This window comes from Pecten maximus, chromosome 6 (genome assembly GCF_902652985.1).
Source record: "Pecten maximus chromosome 6, xPecMax1.1, whole genome shotgun sequence".
Lineage (NCBI taxonomy): Eukaryota > Metazoa > Mollusca > Bivalvia > Pectinida > Pectinidae > Pecten > Pecten maximus.
This window is the reverse complement of record NC_047020.1, coordinates 17851349-17878135: the sequence shown is the minus strand read 5'-3', so window position 1 is coordinate 17878135 and position 26787 is coordinate 17851349. Positions and strand designations below refer to the sequence as shown.

General features: G+C 37.6%; 1 protein-coding gene and 1 long non-coding RNA gene across 3 annotated transcripts in view; both read right to left on the bottom strand.

Moving 5' to 3' along the window:
* Positions 1-26787, bottom strand: part of LOC117329118 (rho GTPase-activating protein 7-like) — a 140889-nt gene that overhangs the window by 111576 nt on the left and 2526 nt on the right. Inside the window, exon 2 of one of the 2 annotated variants that reach the window (XM_033886858.1) lies at positions 22881-23510. In XM_033886858.1, the coding sequence (XP_033742749.1) occupies positions 22881-23510 (630 nt within the window). Of the gene's footprint in view, positions 1-5140; positions 5865-22880; positions 23511-26787 lie in introns of those variants that run through there. The other variant, XM_033886860.1, reaches the window with a different exon arrangement.
* Positions 24715-26695, bottom strand: LOC117329119. The gene is made up of 3 exons (XR_004533106.1): positions 26665-26695; positions 25636-26281; positions 24715-25320 (listed from the first exon to the last, which is right to left on the bottom strand). It is a non-coding gene; the product is annotated as an uncharacterized LOC117329119 (long non-coding RNA).

Genomic DNA, 26787 nt, shown 5'->3' with positions numbered 1-26787 from the left:
TTAATTCATGAAAGACTTGTATATAAATAGAAGGTACTTTCAATGGAATCTTCATGAATTGTGTGTCAGGCAATTAAGAAAACGAGGTCACGATTTCTTAAGAAAATAAAACTTGCTTGAACTTAAACTGATTTTCGTACTAGATAGTCATCATGAAATATACATCTCGTTACTGAATTGTAACAAAAAGTAAGGGTCTCCTCTGGGTTCATGTTTTCATTTTAAAAATTACATATGATTTCTGACAATAATGCTAATTACCTTATACATCTTGTCATATGGTATATTTAAATTCGTTCTAATCTCTAATGCTGTAGCTTTAAATTTAAAGCAACAGAAAATAAAATCTTTACCTTATAGCTCTGCCATAAAAACCTTATACAACATCTTCTTGTAACTAGGTATTCAACAAATCAATACTAGAACTATTCTGACTTTTGAATGAGGAACTGACATCGTGATCCAAACGGTAAAAAAGTTGACGGCAAGCTCTACAGCAAAACACTGTTAAACCAGTAATTATACTCTAGTTATGGCCCAGACAGACATCTCCCCAGTCATAACTCAGGAACTGAGCTGCTGGACTTGTTATTCAAGACATTTTAATGTCGTGAATATTTCAAGGTTTTAAATGTACTAGTTGTGACAGGATATCATTATATTTATAGCTAGGTTGAATGGTCTATATTAATACAGATATCATCCTGGTACACAGAGTGATGGTAGATCAAGGATATGCATAATACAGACATTCAAAGATTTCGGTGGTAATGGTTTTTCGACTACGTCATCTGATCTATAATATAATTGCTTATTTCTTATATGAAACTAACAATTTGTACAGAAAAAGAATTGGCCAAAATTTGACAATAACTTTCAAAGAATCAAAACTTAACTAATTCGATCAATACCAGAATTTGTTTTCCTGAACTGATTTGATCAACATCAGAATTTGTGTTTCAAAGAACCAAAATTTAACAATATCAAGAGTTACACATTAGAAGTAAGTTATATTTAACATCTGAGGACTCAATTAGTGCTAACGATGAGTAGTATTCTTTATTTTCATCACGTCGATCACATATAACTATATATACTGGGCCAGAAATGTTGATATACCTACTAACTCTCTGTATTATCGTGTTTATGTATATATTATGTTGTTTATGTATATATAAGTGACCTTAAGCATATAAGAATCAATGAAATGAAAAATTACCTGAGTTTTCAACTACAATGTCCTTTATACATCATGTAACATCTGGCTGTCACATAAAGGTATTACCGATCCTAAGGTGAGATTTAACCCCATCTACACTATCATAAAAAACACAAGTCTCTGTTGGTTAACACATCTGATATACGATCATCTGATAAAGACAGAAAGTACAACATATTTACCCATATTTGCTTAACTGAATTTTTATAGTTTTACAGAAGTATATCAATTTGAGCAGGTCAACATTGTTATGTATCATACATATCGTAAGAAGGCTTCGGAAGATTCACCTGTCATATAAGGGTACCATCGTCCATGACCTACGATTTAAAACGATAGTGGGCTATATCGACAAACATTCCATATCCAACAACATACCTTGTATTTTGACTATTTTCCCACTATTTTCCCACTACATCCGTCAATCAGTTTACCAGATAATACTCTTATACAGCATGTTTTTTATTTAAGCTTATATTATACAGCACCATTTTTGGTGGTGCAACCCTTTCAGTTGACGTTAACGAATGATGAAATCCGCAAAATAAAAAAGATAAAAAAAGGTAGAAAAAAAGGGTTATGATAAACATTTGATTTACCGTATTTATCCTATAAAACCACCAGAGCCAATGTATCAACTTTGACCTCAAATAAGAGTGGGATATTGCCGGACTGTGAAACATATAATTAGTTAGCATCTACAGAGTTACCTACAACATAGATGGGTGTATTGTTAATTACAGCTGGGTAAGTCCAATGATAATACCCAGAAGTGCACTAATTATTACATGATATATGGTAAACCCTTTTATCCTAATGTACGGTAGCGTCTTCTAGTGACTGCTTTCAAACTGGTTATGATATGATCAAAAACACAATATTGGCGTTGCACCAAGGCACACCATTCAATTACATGATATATATTCATGAATGAATAGATTTTAAAAACGTAAAAAAAAAATCTTTATGTATGCAGGTGTATATGCTATACAAGTTGAGAGGTTTAGTCAAAAGTCTAATGCAATTGTTAAAAGAACTAGACCCTAGGGAATTTCAGCCAGAGGCAAACTTGACTAAAATGTTCAAAACAGCCCCATTAACAATGTCCGACAGCTCAGTATACAACCCAATCATCCCTTCCACATTTTTAGAATGATATTGTTTTTGTGCCAGGCCATACTGAACAATGAACAGCAACAATTCTTCTCTGCAAAGCTTATAACATACTAAATATGTATAAGAACATTATATATTTCTCGTCAGAATAAAAAAAAAAAAATGTATGATCGTACAAATCCAAATTATAGTAAAGAGGAAAATATAACAGAATAAAACTAAATTTTATACAAATTGAATATATAATCAGGCCTGACATGTTTTCCTTATAATACAACTGTTTATTGCCAGGCACTTTGTTGGATTTTTTCACTCATTCATACAGATTTCAGGTCAGCCAGGTAATCCCATTTCAAGTTAAGATTCATCAAATCCTTTTCATATCTCCCACTTTATGATATTCAAATCAACAGTGCTTTCAATGACCAGGCAGGAAACTGTCAGGGTTAAAAGGCTCCTATATAGGGCCCATCTCGAGCTCCCCACTGGTACATATTAGGCTCCTATATAGGGCCCATCCCCCCACAGTTACATATTAGGCTCCTATATAGGGCCCATCCCCCCACAGTTACATATTAGGCTCCTATATAGGGCCCATCTCTCCACTGCAGTTACATATTAGGCTCCTATATAGGGCCCATCTCTCCACTGCAGTTACATATTAGGCTCCTATATAGGGCCCATCTCTCCACTGCAGTTACATATTAGGCTCCTATATAGGGCCCATCCCCCCACAGTTACATATTAGGCTCCTATATAGGGCCCATATCTCCACTGCAGTTACATATTAGGCTCCTATATAGGGCCCATCTCTCCACTGCAGTTACATATTAGGCTCCTATATAGGGCCCATCTCTCCACTGCAGTTACATATTAGGCTCCTATATAGGGTCCATCTCCCCACAGTTACATATTAGGCTCCTATATAGGGCCCATCTCCCCACAGTTACATATTAGGCTCCTATATAGGGTCCATCTCCCCACAGTTACATATTAGACTCCTATATAGGGCCCACCTCCCCACAGTTACATATTAGGCTCCTATATAGGGTCCATCTCCCCACAGTTACATATTAGACTCCTATATAGGGCCCACCTCCCCACAGTTACATATTAGGCTCCTATATAGGGCCCATCTCCCCACAGTTACATATTAGGCTCCTATATAGGGCCCACCTCCCCACAGTTACATATTAGGCTCCTATATAGGGTCCATCTCCCCACAGTTACATATTAGGCTCCTATATAGGGCCCACCTCCCCACAGTTACATATTAGACTCCTATATAGGGCCCATCTCTCCACAGTTACATATTAGGCTCCTATATAGGGTCCATCTCCCCACAGTTACATATTAGGCTCCTATATAGGGCCCACCTCCCCACAGTTACATATTAGACTCCTATATAGGGCCCACCTCCCCACAGTTACATATTAGGCTCCTATATAGGGCCCACCTCCCCACAGTTACATATTAGACTCCTATATAGGGCCCACCTCCCCACAGTTACATATTAGACTCCTATATAGGGCCCACCTCCCCACAGATACATATTAGGCTCCTATATAGGGCCCACCTCCCCGGTTACATATTAGGCTCCTATATAGGGCCCACCTCGAGCTCCCCACTGGTACATATTAGGCTCCTATATAGGGCCCAATCTCGAGCTCCCCACAGCTACATATTAGGCTCATATATAGCAGAGATAATCTAATATAGGTGAAGGTTAATTGGGACGGTCCGCCAGATTCTAACTAATTTAGTAATCTTGTACATTAGTAATAAAACCTTCAGTGCTTATGGCCCTATATTGATAAGAGTATAATAAAATAGTTACATGACCTTGAAACCTTACACTATTTGATATGTGATAGAGTAATACTTTAATGTATTACAGCTATTGGAAAGAAGATTCAAGATGAACACTCATGTAATTTAAAGGACCATGTTAAATTAGTTTGGTTTCAATCTTTTTTTTTTTTTTTGAGTGTTTCTGTCAAAGAAATATTTGTCATCTCAAAATTTACAATTCCATATATAAACACTGCGTAAAGATCTCAGAAATTTATCATTTTTTAATCAATCATCAGATTGGATGTGAATTCTGATAGATTTTATTCTGTAGAAGGATCAACAGTGTCCTAATTTCAATAAATTTTATTCCATAAACAGCTTCCACTGTGTTTATTTTCTCCGATAGGGACAGTGCTCTGTCCTTAATTCACCCATCTCCTATCAGGACAAAACAATGGAATCATTCACAATACAAACCACCCTTAACACCTCACATTATATCATTATACAGGTCTAGACTCAACACCCTTGAATTAACTATGACAGTAGTTAATTACTCATGCATGAAATTACATTACATAAAAGTATAATTTATGTACATACAGACAAGTTCTATATATAGTAAATGATTAATGGGTGGGGCATTCATCAGGCTGTGATTATATGCAGTCAAGTTTAGCGCTGTGTATAAAGTGTGCTGAGCCTATTAACTGAAATCTTGTGCATGACACCTTTTGGAATTAAATCCAAATACTTTAATATCCCCAGATTAAAATCTAATATGTATACTGAACAACTATGTTTATCTTTCAATCAAGTGACGTTAATATACATCTCTAGTTTATTGAAGTATTCTTTCATGTTTCAAAAGTTGAAAAGATTGAAAATTCTGAGAGAAGAAAAAAAAAAGTGAAAAATATTCATGCTATAATTTGTGACCCCTAACACTGCCTCAAATTAATCCCATCTCCAACAAAGTCATAAATAAATCTGACACAAGATATTGCATACCAGTTGTTTGGAGAACTGGACATCCTTCCTGCGCTGAAGTTCCAGGAAGATTTGGTATGATGTATCTTTGTACCTGTATCCAGGCTCCTTGTATCGTAGATTGGATGTCATGATGAGAACTCTCCACAGAAGAATTAGGAAAAACACATTACAGTAGATCCCATATACAGTGGCCACAACATATTTTGTTGTGTATATATCAATATAATAGATCCTGAGTATTATAAATTTTCACCAAGTGTAGGTTTCCTCATTAGCACATGGTCAAACTATAAGCACACACAGTTATGAATAAGCTAACAGCAAACTCCGTCAATTGAGGTCAAGTTGATAGTGTGTTGGAAGTAACATTGATAACCCTAGTCAGTAACTGACCACAGAGTTTGGTTTATTGGGTAGTAAAAATCTCCTCCTGGTTTGGTTTATGTAAATCTGCATGCCACATAACACTCCCCTAGGGTTTATATAGTCCAATAAGTCCTTATTGGGACAGGACAAATTTTGACTCTCACTTGAAATCAGGAGTAGTTACCTTACCCATGTGAGCTGGCCTGGCCACTATCACAGATTATAGCCAGAGCACTTTTGTACTACATTGACAACTAGCGGTCACCGATATAGTTCCTGTCAAGGATAATGCATTCCACCACAGCTTCATCTCTTGATTTTTTGTTTGTTACGTACTGAATTCTCCATTCATCACCATCGGGTGTAATCTACCTAGGTATATCAGTATAGATTAGTTCACCACCAGAATACACTGAAGTTGTACAGAGCTCACATCACAGACAATGGAACAGTCGATATCTCGTGAAAACTCGCAGGTTAATTCTCTGTGACAATTGGATAGGATACCTGACGTTTCCCTAATTGTTCCTGTGTAGCCACTACAGAGGCCTTGAGCACATGTTGTTGGTATCTTCTTTAAATCCTTGTATATCAGCCAGGTAGGCTAAAGGCCGTCACTGCACGTTGGTATGACAGCGGGATCCCCCATCCTGTACTAAACCATGTTAGGCTACAGTAAAAATCACTCTGCCGTATGATGAACTTTAATGCTCAGTAAACTCAGTTGACACAAAATAATACTGCATTGGCATTCGGAAATTATTTTTTTTGTTACGTTGAATTAAATCCTTTATTGTATAACAAAAACAATTGCATATTTGTGTACATTATATTCTGCTATTACAATAGTTAATTGTTCTGCAAATATGCTGACTAAAAGAGTTAAAATGATTTCAAATACAAATTGTGTCCAATTTTATTGTAATTGTCACGGAGCAATAGAAAGGCAGATAAACCATGAATGATCTGTGATAACAGTGGTTAGAACATAAACATTACTTCTGATACAAGATTTGACAGTTGAGGAAATTAAATGTTCAATGAAATGAAAGTCTAGAGAGCCAGCTAAAGAGATAATCCTATGCAGTATTCGAGATAGCTAATGAGATTATCTGATATGTGGGATAACAATAGCTGAGTATATAATCTGTTGTGGTCCACGTTGACATCTTATGTGGGACATGACAACTGAGGAGGTTATCTTATGTGAGACATGACAACTGAGGATATTATCTGATGTGAGACATGACAACTGAGGATATTATCTTATGTGGGACATGACAACTGAGGAGATTATCTTATGTGGGACATGACAACTGAGGATATTATCTTATGTGGGACATGACAACTGAGGATATTATCTTATGTGGGACATGACAACTGAATATATTATCTTATGTGGGACATGACAACTGATGATATTATCTTATGTGGGACATGACAACTGAGGAGATTATCTTATGTGGGACATGACAACTGAAGAGATTATCTTATGTGGGACATGACAACTGGGGAGATTATCTTATGTGGGACATGACAACTGAAGATATTATCATATGTAGGACATGGCAACTGAAGAGATTATCTGATGTGGGACATGACAACTGAGGAGATTATCTTATGTGCGACATGCCAACTGAGGAGATTATCTGATGTGGGACATGACAACTGAAGATATTATCTTATGTGGGACATGACAACTGAGGAGATTATCTTATGTGAGACATGACAACTGAGGAGATTATCTTATGTGGGACATGAAAACTGAGGAGATTATCTTATGTGGGACATGACAACTGAGGAGATTATCTTATGTGGGACATGACAACTGAGGAGATTATCTTATGTGGGACATGACAACTGAGGATATTATCTTATGTGGGACATGACAACTGAATATATTATCTTATGTGGGACATGACAACTGACGATATTATCTTATGTGGGACATGACAACTGACGAGATTATCTTATGTGGGACATGACAACTGAGGAGATTATCTTATGTGGGACATGACAACTGAAGATATTATCTTATGTGGGACATGACAACTGAGGAGATTATCTTATGTGGGACATGACAACTGAAGATATTATCGTATGTGGGACATGACAACTGAGGAGATTATCGTATGTGGGACATGACAACTGAAGAGATACAATGATTTGGGAGTTGATAATTGAGGAGATTTTGGTATGTGGTCCAAGTTGATAGCTGAAGAGATACAATGATTTGGGAGTTGATAATTGAGGAGATTTTGGTATGTGGTCCAAGTTGATAGCTGAAGAGATAAAATGATTTGGGAGTTGATAATTGAGGAGATTTTGGTATGTGGTCCAAGTTGATAGCTGAAGAGATACAATGATTTGGGAGTTGATAATTGAGGAGATTTTGGTATGTGGTCCAAGTTGATAGCTGAAGAGATAAAATGATTTGGGAGTTGATAATTGAGGAGATTTTGGTATGTGGTCCAAGTTGATAGCTGAAGAGATACAATGATTTGGGAGTTGATAATTGAGGAGATTTTGGTATGTGGTCCAAGTTGATAGCTGAAGAGATAAAATGATTTGGGAGTTGATAATTGAGGAGATTTTGGTATGTGGTCCAAGTTGATAGCTGAAGAGATAAAATGATTTGGGAGTTGATCACTGAGGAGAATATTTTTGTTTGTGGTCTGAGATACTATCTGAGGAGATAATCTGATGTGGGAGTAATATCTGAAGAGATTCTTACATTAGAGTTGATACAGCACAAGGATTATCAGTAGATAATGGATACCCTAAAAACTCGAAAATAAGATGTAGCCTATTTTCTTTAATAGTAAGCAAACACAGGCTTATTTCTTGGAAAGGCTTAATTTTATTATTACAACCCTATATTATTCCAAAATGCTGAAAATTATTATTACAAATCTGGAGCTCCTACAATTCATAAGTAACAATCATACAGACAGACAATAAAGATGTCTTCATACACATAATTTTGATAAAATAGAGTAGAAACAAATGAATACCAATAATGTGTACATTATTTTTGTGAATCACACCTTATATAATGCCTCTAGATATTATTGGATACTTAATAAGCTGAACATCATATAAATTTTCAAGAAAGGCTAATTTTCAAAAAAAGATGTATTTTCAAGTTAGTTTTGCTTGTAAGAAACTTTTCACAGGCTTATTTTTAGTATAAGCATAGATTTTTTGTTTTGAGGTCAGCTTCTTTTCGAGTTTTTGAGGTACAAGCATTAAACAGTTGGAAGATATATAATGATAGCAATGGAGGTTAAGGAGAGAGGTATGTTGTCATCTATCACTTTTACATATGTAACATGTGCTTATGACCTTAACATATCTTTTCCCTCAAAGTGACAACCTACATATCTATAGCTATATCTATAGACATCTTAATTTCCTTCTCCGCTGTATACGTTTGAATCCTGTAGTAACAACACTGACACATACCTTGGCTGGCCACCTTTACCTGTACAGGTACGTGTTAAAGGTACACATTCGTTTAACACTGCAGCACCTCTCTGTGATAGGAACAATGTAATTGCTACCCTTCAGACACATCTCTAACTCATCCCAACAATTCTCATATTCCATCCGGAATTTTTTTGGTCACAAAACACATTTACCACACATGGAGTCATGACAGAGAGGTTATTTTTACAGGTAGAGTATATCTTTCTGTACACTTAAAGTGGCTATAGCTATCCCTTATTAGAGTCGTTCTGCTCCATCGAATCCAAGTACCTTTAAATTAACTTTTATTTGATTCCGACATTTAATGTCGGTCATCCTTTTCCCCAACATATGAATCCTACATGTACCTGATCATGCTTTACCATCACATATAAACCCTAGGTGTACAAAGGTGTACATGTTCCATCCCTAGACAGGTATACTATCTCTAATGGTCAGTTGTAAACTGCCCGATGGAGTGTAAAACTGACCGCTGACGTGTGTAGTATAATCAGGTGAATGATCTGTAATTATGTATATGACCTGGTCTTCCTCTCCCATTATAATGTCTATAGAACTCACATTAGTAATGCTCTACTCCACTTCTATCCAGGACAATACATATATACCGTCTGTCTTCCTATTTCAATCAGCTTTCCATCAGGGTTATTCTACTATTTACAATTATTATAGAGTCAAAGTCTTTCAATTTCTATAACTTGGACAATTCCTAAGCATAGTATATATGGTTTTTATTGGATAAAATTCTATTGGTTACAATGCACTGATCTTAAATAATGAAGATACGAAATATGTAGAGACATTGCATTCTACAGATTACAGATCATACTATACAGTAGAAGTGTACCATAAGTTACTTTCTACCGACAATACGCTGTGATATTCCACTCTCAGGCAATCGTATCAATGACGTGACTGTTGGATATATATATGTTATATTCCACTAGTTCCAAGAATTTGAACTTTGACTCAAACTGCCATTGTTATTAACGTCATCAATAATCGAAATGATGTCACATCGCCAGGTTCGGCTGTCACTTGCGAAATTAGACTTGGCCACGTTGTCCTAATTTTTTATTCGATCAAGCCGATATTGTGGCTAGAAACAGGTCACATATGACTCATGATTTTTGGATATGGAATTTATCTAACTTAAGTTATTTTTTAAAAGTTACTTGAGTGAAATAAATTCCATATCCAACAACTACTCGCTATGTAGTGTAACCTCTATATATTCTGTCATGCTAATGGTTTCAATATTGAATTATCATTTATTATTGTAACAACTCCAAAGGCAGGCCGAAATGTTGTATCAGCAATTTCTATTTCAATGATGTCAACAAATGTCAAAAAAAAAAAGAAAAAAAGTGGTGTTTGCAATCTAATCCATAGCATTGGCCTCAAATGTCCAGACAGTTAATGGTCGTTTGAACTTATCCCCCACTGTTAATTTATAAATGTACTTTCCCAGTACATAAATGTCAGAATTTATAGGACACTTTCTATTAAGTATCCAATGATATTTGTGTTAATGTATGCATATCGTTATCATACACTTTCAGTCTTTCAAACAACATCAGAAAACTAACCTTATTTTTGTTTTGTAGACACTGCCATTTACTGTGTCTTACAAGCTTTCCTTATCAGAAATAAACAGCACAATTTTATTAGACAATATATATTTCCATTTGTAAATTGTCAACAAAGATTCCACAACACCCTTAAATCTTATATAATCTTTCCTGTACACCAGAGCTAGGACATTTACTGTACATCAGAACTAGGACATTTACTGTACATCAGAACTAGGACATTTACTGTACATCAGAGCTAGGACATACTGTACACCAGAGCTAGGACATACTGTACACCAGAGCTAGGACATTTACTGTACATCAGAACTAGGACATACTGTACACCAGAACTAGGACATACTGTACACCAGAACTAGGACATACTGTACACCAGAACTAGGACATACTGTACACCAGAGCTAGGACATTTACTGTACACCAGAGCTAGGACATTTACTGTACATCAGAACTAGGACATTTACTGTACATCAGAACTAGGACATTTACTGTACATCAGAACTAGGACATTTACTGTACACCAGAACTAGGACATTTACTGTACACCAGAACTAGGACATTTACTGTACATCAGAACTAGGACATTTACTGTACACCAGAGCTAGGACATTTACTGTACACCAGAGCTAGGACATTTACTGTACACCAGAGCTAGGACATTTACTGTACATCAGAACTAGGACATTTACTGTACATCAGAACTAGGACATTTACTGTACATCAGAACTAGGACATTTACTGTACACCAGAACTAGGACATACTGTACACCAGAACTAGGACATTTACTGTATACCAGAACTAGGACATTTACTGTACACCAGAACTAGGACATACTGTACACCAGAACTAGGACATTTACTGTATACCAGAACAAGGACATTTACTGTACACCAGAGCTAGGACATTTACTGTACACCAGAGCTAGGACATACTGTACACCAGAACTAGGACATTTACTGTACATCAGAACTAGGACATTTACTGTACACCAGAACTAGGACATTTACTGTACACCAGAGCTAGGACATTTACTGTACACCAGAGCTAGGACATTTACTGTACACCAGAGCTAGGACATTTACTGTACACCAGAGCTAGGACATACTGTACACCAGAACTAGGACATTTACTGTACACCAGAGCTAGGACATACTGTACACCAGAACTAGGACATTTACTGTACACCAGAGCTAGGACATTTACTGTACATCAGAACTAGGACATACTGTACACCAGAACTAGGACATTTACTGTACACCAGAGCTAGGACATACTGTACACCAGAACTAGGACATTTACTGTACACCAGAGCTAGGACATTTACTGTACATCAGAACTAGGACATACTGTACACCAGAGCTAGGACATTTACTGTACATCAGAACTAGGACATACTGTACACCAGAACTAGGACATTTACCGTACACCAGAGCTACGGACATTTACTGTACACCAGAGCTAGGACATTTACTGTACACCAGAGCTAGGACATTTACTGTACATCAGAACTAGGACATTTACTGTACATCAGAGCTAGGACATTTACTGTACATCAGAACTAGGACATTTACTGTACATCAGAACTAGGACATTTACTGTACACCAGAACTAGGACATTTACTGTAAACCAGAACTAGGACATTTACTGTACACCAGAACTAGGACATTTACTGTACACCAGAACTAGGACATTTACTGTACACCAGAACTAGGACATTTACTGTACACCAGAGCCAGGACATTTACTGTACACCAGAACTAGGACATTTACTGTACACCAGAGCCAGGACATTTACTGTACACCAGAACTAGGACATTTACTGTACACCAGAGCTAGGACATTTACTGTACATCAGAACTAGGACATTTACTGTACACCAGAACTAGGACATTTACTGTACACCAGAACTAGGACATTTACTGTACACCAGAACTAGGACATTTACTGTACACCAGAACTAGGACATTTACTGTACACCAGAACTAGGACATACTGTACACCAGAACTAGGACATTTACTGTATACCAGAACAAGGACATTTACTGTACACCAGAGCTAGGACATTTACTGTACACCAGAACTAGGACATTTACTGTACACCAGAACTAGGACATTTACTGTACACCAGAACTAGGACATTTACTGTACACCAGAACTAGGACATTTACTGTACACCAGAACTAGGACATTTACTGTACACCAGAACTAGGACATTTACTGTACACCAGAACTAGGACATTTACTGTACACCAGAACTAGGACATTTACTGTACATCAGAGCTAGGACATTTACTGTACACCAGAACTAGGACATTTACTGTACATCAGAGCTAGGACATTCACTGTACACCAGAACTAGGACATTTACTGTACATCAGAGCTAGGACATTTACTGTACACCAGAACTAGGACATTTACTGTACACCAGAACTAGGACATTTACTGTACACCAGAGCCAGGACATTTACTGTACACCAGAACTAGGACATTTACTGTACACCAGAGCCAGGACATTTACTGTACACCAGAACTAGGACATTTACTGTACACCAGAGCTAGGACATTTACTGTACATCAGAACTAGGACATTTACTGTACACCAGAACTAGGACATTTACTGTACACCAGAACTAGGACATTTACTGTACACCAGAACTAGGACATTTACTGTACACCAGAACTAGAACATTTACTGTACACCAGAACTAGGACATACTGTACACCAGAACTAGGACATTTACTGTATACCAGAACAAGGACATTTACTGTACACCAGAGCTAGGACATTTACTGTACACCAGAACTAGGACATTTACTGTACACCAGAACTAGGACATTTACTGTACACCAGAACTAGGACATTTACTGTACACCAGAACTAGGACATTTACTGTACACCAGAACTAGGACATTTACTGTACACCAGAACTAGGACATTTACTGTACATCAGAGCTAGGACATTTACTGTACACCAGAACTAGGACATTTACTGTACATCAGAGCTAGGACATTCACTGTACACCAGAACTAGGACATTTACTGTACACCAGAACTAGGACATACTGTACACCAGAACTAGGACATTTACTGTATACCAGAACTAGGACATTTACTGTACACCAGAACTAGGACATACTGTACACCAGAACTAGGACATTTACTGTATACCAGAACAAGGACATTTACTGTACACCAGAGCTAGGACATTTACTGTACACCAGAGCTAGGACATTTACTGTACACCAGAACTAGGACATTTACTGTACACCAGAACTAGGACATTTACCGTACACCAGAGCTACGACATTTACTGTACACCAGAACTAGGACATACTGTACACCAGAACTAGGACATTTACTGTACACCAGAGCTAGGACATTTACTGTACATCAGAACTAGGACATTTACTGTACACCAGAACTAGGACATACTGTACACCAGAACTAGGACATTTACTGTATACCAGAACTAGGACATTTACTGTACACCAGAACTAGGACATACTGTACACCAGAACTAGGACATTTACTGTATACCAGAACAAGGACATTTACTGTACACCAGAGCTAGGACATTTACTGTACACCAGAACTAGGACATTTACTGTACACCAGAACTAGGACATTTACCGTACACCAGAGCTACGACATTTACTGTACACCAGAGCTACGACATTTAATGTACATCAGAGCTACGACATTTACTGAACACCAGAACTAGGACATTTACTGTACACCAGAACTAGGACATTTACTGTACACCAGAACTAGGACATTTACTGTACACCAGAACTAGGACAATTACTGTACACCAGAACTAGGACATTTACTGTAGACCAGAACTAGGACATTTATTGTACACCAGAACTAGGACATTTACAGTACACCAGAGCTACGACATTTACTGTACACCAGAACTAGGACATTTACTGTACACCAGAACTAGGACATTTACTGTAGACCAGAACTAGGACATTTACTGTACACCAGAACAAGGACATTTACTGTACACCAGAACTAGGACATTTACTGTACACCAGAACTAGGACATTTATTGTACACCAGAACTAGGACATTTACTGTACACCAGAACTAGGACATTTACTGTACACCAGAACTAGGACATTTATTGTACACCAGAGCTACGACATTTACTGAACACCAGAACTAGGACATTTACTGTACACCAGAACTAGGACATTTACTGTACACCAGAACTAGGACATTTACTGTACACCAGAACTAGGACAATTACTGTACACCAGAACTAGGACATTTACTGTACACCAGAACTAGGACATTTACTGTACACCAGAACTAGGACATTTATTGTACACCAGAACTAGGACATTTACAGTACACCAGAGCTACGACATTTACTGTACACCAGAACTAGGACATTTACTGTACACCAGAACTAGGACATTTACTGTAGACCAGAACTAGGACATTTACTGTACACCAGAACAAGGACATTTACTGTACACCAGAACTAGGACATTTATCACACATCAGAGCTAGACTATTCACTGTTCATCAAAACTAGGACATTTATCACACATCAGAGCTAGAATATTCACTGTACACCAGAACTAAGACATTCAGTCTAAGATTAAAATATTTTATCAGCTACGGTTTTTTCAATTTTTGCGATACCAGTGCATCGGAGGACCACTTTTTAAGAATAGGATATTAAATGTCTTTTGGTACATAGAATAAAATCAGTCGTTGTAAAAGTTGGTCTTCCGATGCGCTCTATGTCAAAAAATGATACGAATGCGAGAAAAGCCCCCTCGAAAGATGCAAATAGTCCGATGATGCAACTTTACAGTCATTTGATGAAATATCAATTGCAATGAACAAATAAAATTTTCCGCAAATAAGAATTTCAATATGTTACAGATTTAAGGTTTGTATTTTTAACATTTATTTGTTTGATTTTGAAAACTGTCATCGTTAGGTCGAAACAGGCCAATGTGCGCCATACCTCTTTATTGTTGGTACCTATAGAGTTGAAACATTTACTGTACTACAACAGAGTTGAAACAGTTACCATACTATAAAAGAGCTGGAACACTTACTATAGTATAACAGCTAGCTAGACCTGGAATGTTTACCGTAACACAACAGGCTAGAACATTTACTGTACTACAACAGACCTGGGACATTTACCGTACTACAACAGATCTGGGACATTTACCGTAACACAACAGGCTAGAACATTTACTGTACTACAACAGACCTGGGACATTTACCGTTCTACAACAGATCTGGAACATTTACCGTACTACAACAGATCTGGGACATTTACCGTATTACAACAGATCTGGGACATTTACCGTACTACAACAGATCTGGGACATTTACCGTATTACAACAGATCTGGGACATTTACCGTACTACAACAGATCTGGGACATTTACCGTACTACAACAGATCTGGGACATTTACCGTACTACAACAGATCTGGGACATTTACCGTACTACAACAGACCTGGGACATTTACCGTACTACAACAGATCTGGGACATTTACCGTACTACAACAGATCTGGGACATTTACCGTACTACAACAGATCTGGGACATTTACCGTACTAAAACAGATCTGGGACATTTACCGTACTACAACAGATCTTGAACATTTACCGTACTACAACAGATCTGGGACCATTATATACCGTTCTACAACAGATCTTGAACATTTACCGTACTACAACAGATCTGGGACCATTATATACCGTTCTACAACAGATCTGGAACATTTACCGTACTACAACAGATCTGGGACATTTACCGTATTACAACAGATCTGGGACATTTACCGTACTACAACAGATCTGGGACATTAACCGTATTACAACAGATCTGGGACATTTACCGTACTACAACAGATCTGGGACATTTACCGTACTACAACAGATCTGGGACATTTACCGTACTACAACAGATCTGGGACATTTACCGTACTACAACAGACCTGGGACATTTACCGTACTACAACAGACCTGGGACATTTACCGTACTACAACAGATCTGGGACATTTACCGTACTACAACAGATCTGGGACATTTACCGTACTACAACAGATCTGGGACATTTACCGTACTAAAACAGATCTGGGACATTTACCGTACTACAACAGATCTGGGACCATTATATACCGTTCTACAACAGATCTGGGACATTTACCGTACTACAACAGATCTGGAACATTTACCGTACTACAACAGATCTGGAACATTTACCGTACTACAACAGATCTGGAACATTTACCGTACTACAACAGATCTGGGACATTTACCGTACTACAACAGATCTGGGACATTTACCGTACTAAAACAGATCTGGGACATTTACCGTACTAAAACAGATCTGGGACATTTACCTTACTACAACAGATCTGGAACATTTACCGTACTACAACAGATCTGGAACATTTACCGTACTACAACAGATCTGGGACATTTACCGTACTACAACAGATCTGGGACATTTACCGTATTACAACAGGTCTGAAACATTTACCGTACTACAACAGGTCTGGAACATTTACCGTACTACAACATATCTGGGACACTTACCGTATTACAACAGATCTGGGACATTTACCGTACATAGGTATCAGACCTAAATCTACTGGACACACCTGCTCACCTGTAGTTTCTCCCTAATGAAGTCACAATCATGAATTCCTCATGAATAATTTATTACAATATATATACAAATGTAAATGTTATCTCCGTTAACATATTTTTTGTAGCTATGTGCTCCTTTCTGGAATGTTCAGAACAAAATGAATTCCCCCCCCCCCCCCCCCCCCCCGTGTGAAACAACAATGAAATACGGATCTGTTCAATTTCAATTACATCTAAATCTAATTTCGACCTTATTAATAAGTTTAATATATTTCTAACAATTAACCCAATATTTTCTCTCTGATATCTAATGGTATTCCTGATTTGATTCTGATGGAGAAAATCCTTTAAATAGAAACAGGTATCCCTTGGTATAGCATTAAACCTTCTGTATGTAAACAGTTTAAGTTTTACCAAAAAAACTTTAGTTGAGCTATAATTGTCTAAGAATGCAAGTAAAGCCCTCAGAGAAATGATTACAAAGGATTTTTTTTTCTGTAATGTGACTTCAGCAGTTGTATTGATTTCACATTAAGCCACACCACACCTACCATTTGTTACACCTAGTGTCAATCACTTCCTTAGCTCGTCTTTATCATTGTTTTATTTCATTGCATGGAATCTGTTTTATTTCCTGTGTGATTTGTGGATGTAGGTGTTTTGTCCTTCAAATAAAGATAAGGAAATGTGTTGGGATATTTTACACAGTTTTTATAAACATGGGAATAGGTTCAGTTTCTAGACATTTCAACAAACACTAACCTAAGAATGTGGAAGTCTCGGACAAAACTCTCAACAGAGCCGGAGGGATGAATGGGTGGAGACATTGTCATTTTACATTCAAGTTAATTCTCAATTAGTGATAGTACCATGCCAGATGAATAGTATTCAGTTCTGTGACACTTTTTGTCTATATCTATAGAATAATTCCTACATCAGCATAAATCTCATCTCAAGGTCATTTGCGACTTGCTCTTTCCACGGAAGTTATTTTTCTGAAATGCAGCCCTTTTTTGTTGGGGGAGATACTGCACCAACACAGAAAAGTTTGGTTAGAATTGAAAGTCAAGCTGCTGTCTCATTGATGTCATGATGCTGGCACATTCTGCTGTACTGTGCTGGCTGCAATGCAGCAATGAAAAATCTGAATAAATTCATCAAATATCCATGGAAGGTTTTTGCTGCCAAACAGGAAAAATATGAATATTCAGAGAAAGTAAACTTGGCTGATCTGATCATGACTGGCCCCCAAACAAAATTTAGCAAAATGTTCTCGTCATTTTGAGTACAGAAAACCCACGGAGATGTGTCCCAACTCAACAGTGTTCCCTTACATTAACTGGAGGTTACCATGTACATGGTATTTAGGAAGATTTCATATTTGCGAATTATTTAGTTAATTGTTTCGTGTACTGGGTTTTCATGTCATAAGTAGTTGTTATTGTTTAGTTCTCTGTATGAAAGACACATGTAACAAAATTTCAAGTAAAATTGAGATGTACGGTTATGCAAGTCTGAAACGCATCAAGCCAATGCTTTTACATCTACTCAGGGTCTCTTCATCAAGTATTCACAGTATATTATATTATTCTGGCCCTGCCAAGCAGAAATTCAGGCATGTATTGTATCTCCTATTTGAAGAGTTCGCAAGGGGAGACAAACTTGGATATTGTGTATTGTAATGGATACCCTTACCAGCAAACGACCCCCGCAGTCGAAATAAATAAAGGAACTGATAACCCAATAGTGTAACGAAAATACTCGTACACACCACTGGTCATACAAGGACTCTTGTAAAGTTTCATTGAGGTCCACCCAAAGGTTTTTGAAAGACATGTCAGAAATCTCATCCATGGAAGAAAGTTGAAGAATGCTGTTAAGGCGTATAACTCTTGACATAAATTATAGATAGAAAGTGTAATGTATTAGCCTTATATGAATTTATAAGACAAAATCTGATGTAAGCTCATTTTCTTTTTCAAATGCTTGTAAAAAATGTCTAAACATGAATAATATATTTACACCTAACATCATCACATGTCTCAGCTCTCTGTGGCACATACTTCTAACAAAATATACAGAGTACGCCAGTGATTGATTTAGAGCCAGTCTGTTGTATTTAACTCAGAGATATTATAAATGATAGCATATATATGATAGTAAATTATGAACTCTTCATAAAAGTTATTCTGAGGGATATATTAATATTTTATAATATACATGTAGGGAATTGTTAACAAGTATTTTGAATTTTAATTTGTTTCGCTTATAAGCAAATATCTCAGTTCATTTTATGTGAATACATCAATGCTTCATTTTCATCATAAATTACACCTAAAATACTACGTATACTCCATTTTCAATACCATTATCTGTCATATTTTATTTTTTTATTTTCATTTTTTATGCAAAACATTTATCACAAAGGGTGCATCATGGTATGTCAATTATGTACATAGAATTTAAAAGTCAGTCTTATTATGTTACATGAGAACTTCAACAAGTATGCCTCCTCTTCAATAAACATAGATAGGTATTAGATCTATTCAAGTAGGTCAACAGAGGTTCTTGTTTGATGATTTCTCTTTTTTCATAAGTATTACAATTTGTTGGTTTTCAAATGACTTTTAACCTAATTATTTCCAGCACATCCTTGAAAGGTGAAACATAATATGACTTCAGTAACCACTAACACTGGTTCTATCACCTATCAAGACACAGTCAAGTGGAGACTTTCTTTTACGATCAGGTAAAAGACTGTCTCTTACTGTGTACGATTTTCTAAACACTCCTACCTATATTTTTCTTAAAGCTCAAGTGCTAAGGTATGGTAATCTATGCTAACATCAGGAGTACTTCAGGAAACCACACATACCAAGTCATTTTTCCAGCTTAATGATGCATTAAGGTAACAAATGAGAAATTAATATTTTCATTATTTTATAAGCATGTCACTGCTAGGTATTGTGCCCTACAATTAGTCCCTTATATTTCGTCAAAATTATTGTATAAAACACAGAGGGCCAAATAGCTGATGTATGTGGTCAGGTAAATAATAACCAAGTTATAGATACTACCACTTTATTGTCACTGTTTAAAACTGTCACCACACATTTTACCTATAGCTTCGGACATTGCCAACCGAGTAACACAAAATCCAAAACTTCAAATGTAAATTAAAAGCTGGATTATTTCCCCCCCGACAAAGTTGTATATTCCAACTCAGAAATAAAATTTGCCACAGGCCCGATATATGAAATTCATTACACCAAAGAATTTAAAAAACATTTACAACTGCGACAACACAGAAGCACAACATGGTAAATTTCTTCCTGTGAAAGTCTTTAAAACTTGGCATGAGGTGAATTGATTTGTTTGTAACCATCCTTCCATTAATTCCTTGTGTTATATTTCCCAGTTGATCCATTTTTAGGTCAATCTCAGGTAATTGTGACAGTATACGGCCATTACAATCTGTATGGTTGACATACACACAACGTCCATTTAAAACACCCCACAATTATAGGTCTCTATATAAGGACTAGTGACCTTGACACCTTACATTACCAATGTACAAAGGTAGGTCCCATTCCTGAACATATCAGTACTCAAGGTAGGTCCCATTCCTGAACATACTGAGTACCCAAGGTAGGTCCCATTCCTGAACATATCAGTACCCAAGGTAGGTCCCATTCCTGACAATATCAGTACCCAAGGTAGGTCCCATTCCTGAACATACCAGTACCCAAGGTAGGTCCCATTCCTGAACATACCAGTACCCAAGGTAGGTCCCATTCCTGAACATACCAGTACCCAAGGTAGGTCCCATTCCTGAACATACCAGTACCCAAGGTAGGTCCCATTCCTGACAATATCAGTACCCAAGGTAGGTCCCATTCCTGACAATATCAGTACCCAAGGTAGGTCCCATTCCTGACAATATCAGTACCCAAGGTAGGTCCCATTCCTGAACATACCAGTACCCAAGGTAGGTCCCATTCCTGAACATACCAGTACCCAAGGTAGGTCCCATTCCTGAACATACCAGTACCCAAGGTAGGTCCCATTCCTGAACATACCAGTACCCAAGGTAGGTACCATTCCTGAACATACCAGTACCCAAGGTAGGTACCATTCCTGAACATATCATTCTGCTGAGAAATGAAGTTTAGGTAACACAAAGACATCTTTGATCTCTTTCCTCTCCCAAAAAATTTAAATTACATGAACATAAATGGAAGTTTAAACATTCTTAATTTCTGGAGTGGGGAATTGTTTATTTTGTTTCGAACTTCAAGTCACGCAAAACCTTCACCAGCATCCTTAGACAGCAAATTCAACAGTTTTAAATTGTTTCCACACAAATCAAAATTCTATTACACAAAGTTGAGCTTAGCAAACCTGATATCAATTCATTCTGGTCACGATGCAACATGATTATTTCAAATATCATATTTCAGATGTTTCATCAGCTGACATCCTTAATATAGCCTTGTTTTTATCCTTTTTTACAATGATGTGTGTAAAATATTCATACAAAATGATTTTTTATTGATCCTTAATAATCGGAGATAATACTGACACTATACCTTCCTTTTACGTCTTTTTCAGAGGCCATTGATCCGCAAATGTTCCCACATTGATTTTTTTTACCTACAGTCAGTCTAACATTATAGGAAGCCTTTCAGTATTCTTATGTAGATTTATTTTCTGATTTGGCAAAGTTGTTAGACACATCTTGATTCCCGAACCCTTTATGATTGTTTTTCAAATTGAAGTTTTTGGGAGTTGTGATCAATTATGTACTTATTTAAAGACTGACAAAACATATATATCAAATATTGTTCAAATTTTACGCTGGATTACAGAAATTTGAAACAATCTATTTTGAACATTATTTGAACATGTCATAGGCTTTTTAAGATAGTTCATGCCTTCTTGCTTAATTCATATTACATCTCATAATTATGGCTAACAATCTACATATTCCAATTTTAAATTAAATTTAATAATTGACATCTTTCTAATAATATATTACGTGTTGGAGTAAAGTAACAAAAAGCCTTGAAGTGGTAAAAAAAAAATCATTTAAAGATATCAGTATCCTTAAACTTACCAGCATAAAAGGGCTGAAAAGCTTATGTGGAGTCAAAATTCTAATACTCTACAATAACCAAAGCTTTTATGATTAACCAGTCCAAGCTGGAGTCATCCTATTGGTTTTAGTCGAGATATAAAAGATATCCGTAAAGCCTCTATACAAATCTTTATATCACAACAAATTATCTAAACAGATTATAACATAATCTTCCACTTGAACCTGACATTCCTTTCCAAAGGAGAAATCTCAAGTCATATCTGTATACATCCGTATACAGTAAAACCATAATCCGGTATTTTTGCAAAATTTAGAATGTAAAAGCAAACAATACAACAACACCCACAGATTATCTATATAAAAATGTTCAAAATAACTTTAAGAGTGCAAAGAAGATGATGGAACCAGCTTTCATTAAATTTTGCATCAAGTTTTTTGTGAAGAACAAAACCTGGAACCTACCTCTAGATTACCCCTTGGCTCGATATCCATCCTGACAGTTTACAGACAGCCAAACGACAAGACAAATAATAGGATTATCTTACATATCTACTCTAATACAGCAGTACCAACCTGGAGATTCCAGTTGTTATCGTGTATGGACCTGCCACGCCCACTTAGTATTCCTAAGTCTTGGTTATCACCGACATCCACGCTGCTGCACACCAGGTCCTTGTCCCCGAAACAGCAGTTGTCCACATCGCTTATCTCAGGTATGTAGTGATAACCATCCAGGGACGTCTTGTTTGTGTGATAATCAACAGCTCGTGTTTTGTTTCTGTGTTTATCAACAGTACGCGTCTGTTCGCCCTGACCATTGAGTGGATTGGAGTCCACTGGCAACCCTGCCAGGTCATGTTTACCATCACAGGTTATCTCCCCTTGGTATTGATAAATTATAGGAGCTGTAGTACTGGTAATACTGAGGTCATTTTCAAGGTCATTGCTATGTTGACTTGAGTACCCAGAGTCTACTGTTAGCCCAGGTAAATCAAGTTTGGTAACATCAGTTATCTCCCCTTTTTCCTGATAACTGATTGATGAACTGTTTGACCCAATGTCAAGGTGACTGCCAGTTGAGGATCCTGTGAGACTGCTAGTACACATGTCATTGTTGTTGTTTCCATGGTGATCCTGATCGGATGGCTGTCCACTAAAATCCTGTGGACTGAATGTACCTGATAGGGTCAAACCTATTTCTTCCTGGAACAAAGTAAACAAGATCACATTACCTATAGATAAAGAAAATGACCTTTAAACTTTCAGAAATTCTATTTACAAAGAAATCTTACCGGTTGATCTTCCAAATACATCTTTCACTATATTATATATTCTACAAACATGCCAGTGTGTTTTGTTGTCTTGGTAATATATATGAAAGATGTACAATGTCTGGAAGAAAAATCTATCAGTTTGTCTATGTAATGTACTCAGATAGAGGAGTCATGCTCCATGACCTTGAATTTGACAGGGAATTATTCGGGTGACAATAATGATGTGCTCTATGTGAACTCATCATGACTCCCTCAGTCCCCAGTAACAATAGAGCAGTGTTAGAGAACTCTAACAACCAGCATTGTTTTCTACGGTAACATTATCCTCTTGAGCTGGACAGGACATAATTCAGGTGTCTATATAATTGAGGTATAGGTGTTTTAGGTGTAATGTTCAGAAGATTATATTTTGTGGTGATGATCTGGTAGTACCTAAGCATGTATCTACATTCCATGTGTTCTGCATTTCCTGTCTATCACAATTTTTCTCAAACATCCAAAAATGGCATTTGTTCCCTTATGAGTGTTGTGTTAAAAGATCTACAGAGCTTGTTTTGATTGCTGACTTTGTAAAAGACATTAATAAGGTTATTTTCAAATATTTTCATTTTGATCTATATTAAAATGGTCAACATTTTAATGAGATCTATATCAAGTACAGGGAGCCTTTGAATTAATTTGTCTGTATGAGGTAGTTGGGATGTAGATTCAAACATTCCAATATATACCTGCACTTGTATGAGAAAGTTGGGGTGGGTGTTCCACCTGTATTCGATAAAAAAGGTTACCTATCCTCAGCCTGTATTGGCTAAGAGAGGGTACCTAACCTAATCCTGTATCAGGTAAGAGAGGGTACCTAACCTCATCTTGTATCAGGTAAGAGAGGGTACCTAACCTCAGCCTGTATTGGGTAAGAGAGTGTACCTAACCTCATCCTGTATCAGGTAAGAGAGGATACCTAACCTCATCCTGTATCAGGTAAGAGAGGATACCTAACCTCATCCTGTATCAGGTAGGAGAGGGTGCCTAACCTCATCCTGTATCAGGTAGGGAGGATACCTAACCTCATCCTGTATCAGGTAAGAGAGTGTACCTAACCTCATCCTGTATTGGGTAAGAGAGTGTACCTAACCTCATCCTGTATCGGGTAAGAGAGGGTACCTAACCTCATCCTGTATCAGGTAAGAGAGGGTACCTAACCTCATCCTGTATCAGGTAAGAGAGTGTACCTAACCTCATCCTGTATCAGGTAAGAGAGTGTACCTAACCTCATCCTGTATCAGGTAAGAGAGGGTACCTAACCTCATCCTGTATCAGGTAAGAGAGGGTACCTAACCTCATCCTGTATCAGGTAAGAGAGGATACCTAACCTCATCCTGTATCAGGTAAGAGAGGATACCTAACCTCATCCTGTATCAGGTAAGAGAGGGTACCTAACCTCATCCTGTATCAGGTAAGAGAGTGTACCTAACCTCATCCTGTATTGGGTAAGAGAGGGTACCTAACCTCATCCTGTATCAGGTAAGAGAGTGTACCTAACCTCATCCTGTATCAGGTAAGAGAGGGTACCTAACCTCATCCTGTATCAGGTAAGAGAGGGTACCTAACCTCATCCTGTATCAGGTAAGAGAGGGTACCTAACCTCATCCTGTATCAGGTAAGAGAGGGTACCTAACCTCATCCTGTATCAGGTAAGAGAGGATACCTAACCTCATCCTGTATCAGGTAAGAGAGGGTACCTAAGCTCATCCTGTATCAGGTACAAAATGTAAGAGAGGATACCTATCCTCATCCTGTATTGGGTAAGAGAGGGTACCTAACCTCATCCTGTATCAGGTAAGAGAGGATACCTAACCTCATCCTGTATGTAGTAAGAGAGGGTACCTAACCTCATCCTGTATCAGGTAAGAGCGGGTAACTAACCTCATCCTGTATCAGGTAAGAGAGGGTACCTAACCTCATCCTGTATTGGGTAAGAGAGGGTACCTAACCTCATCCTGTATCAGGTAAGAGAGTGTACCTAACCTCATCCTGTATTGGGTAAGAGAGTGTACCTAACCTCATCCTGTATCAGGTAAGAGAGGGTACCTAACCTCATCCTGTATCGGGTAAGAGAGGGTACCTAACCTCATCCTGTATCGGGTAAGAGAGGGTACCTAACCTCATCCTGTATCAGGTAAGAGAGGGTACCTAACCTCATCCTGTATCAGGTAAGAGAGTGTACCTAACCTCATCCTGTATCAGGTAAGAGAGTGTACCTAACCTCATCCTGTATCAGGTAAGAGAGGGTACCTAACCTCATCCTGTATCAGGTAAGAGAGGGTACCTAACCTCATCCTGTATCAGGTAAGAGAGGATACCTAACCTCATCCTGTATCAGGTAAGAGAGGATACCTAACCTCATCCTGTATCAGGTAAGAGAGGGTACCTAACCTCATCCTGTATCAGGTAAGAGAGTGTACCTAACCTCATCCTGTATTGGGTAAGAGAGGGTACCTAACCTCATCCTGTATCAGGTAAGAGAGTGTACCTAACCTCATCCTGTATCAGGTAAGAGAGGGTACCTAACCTCATCCTGTATCAGGTAAGAGAGGGTACCTAACCTCATCCTGTATCAGGTAAGAGAGGGTACCTAACCTCATCCTGTATCAGGTAAGAGAGGATACCTAACCTCATCCTGTATCAGGTAAGAGAGGGTACCTAAGCTCATCCTGTATCAGGTACAAAATGTAAGAGAGGATACCTATCCTCATCCTGTATTGGGTAAGAGAGGGTACCTAACCTCATCCTGTATCAGGTAAGAGAGGATACCTAACCTCATCCTGTATGTAGTAAGAGAGGGTACCTAACCTCATCCTGTATCAGGTAAGAGCGGGTAACTAACCTCATCCTGTATCAGGTAAGAGAGGGTACCTAACCTCATCCTGTATTGGGTAAGAGAGGGTACCTAACCTCATCCTGTATCAGGTAAGAGAGGGTACCTAACCTCATCCTGTATCAGGTAAGAGAGGGTACCTAACCTCATCCTGTATCAGGTAAGAGAGGGTACCTAACCTCATCCTGTATCAGGTAAGAGAGGGTACCTAACCTCATCCTGTATCAGGTAAGAGAGGGTACCTAACCTCATCCTGTATCAGGCAAGAGAGGGTACCTAACCTCATCCTGTATTGGGTAAGAGAGGGTACCTAACCTCATCCTGTATCGGG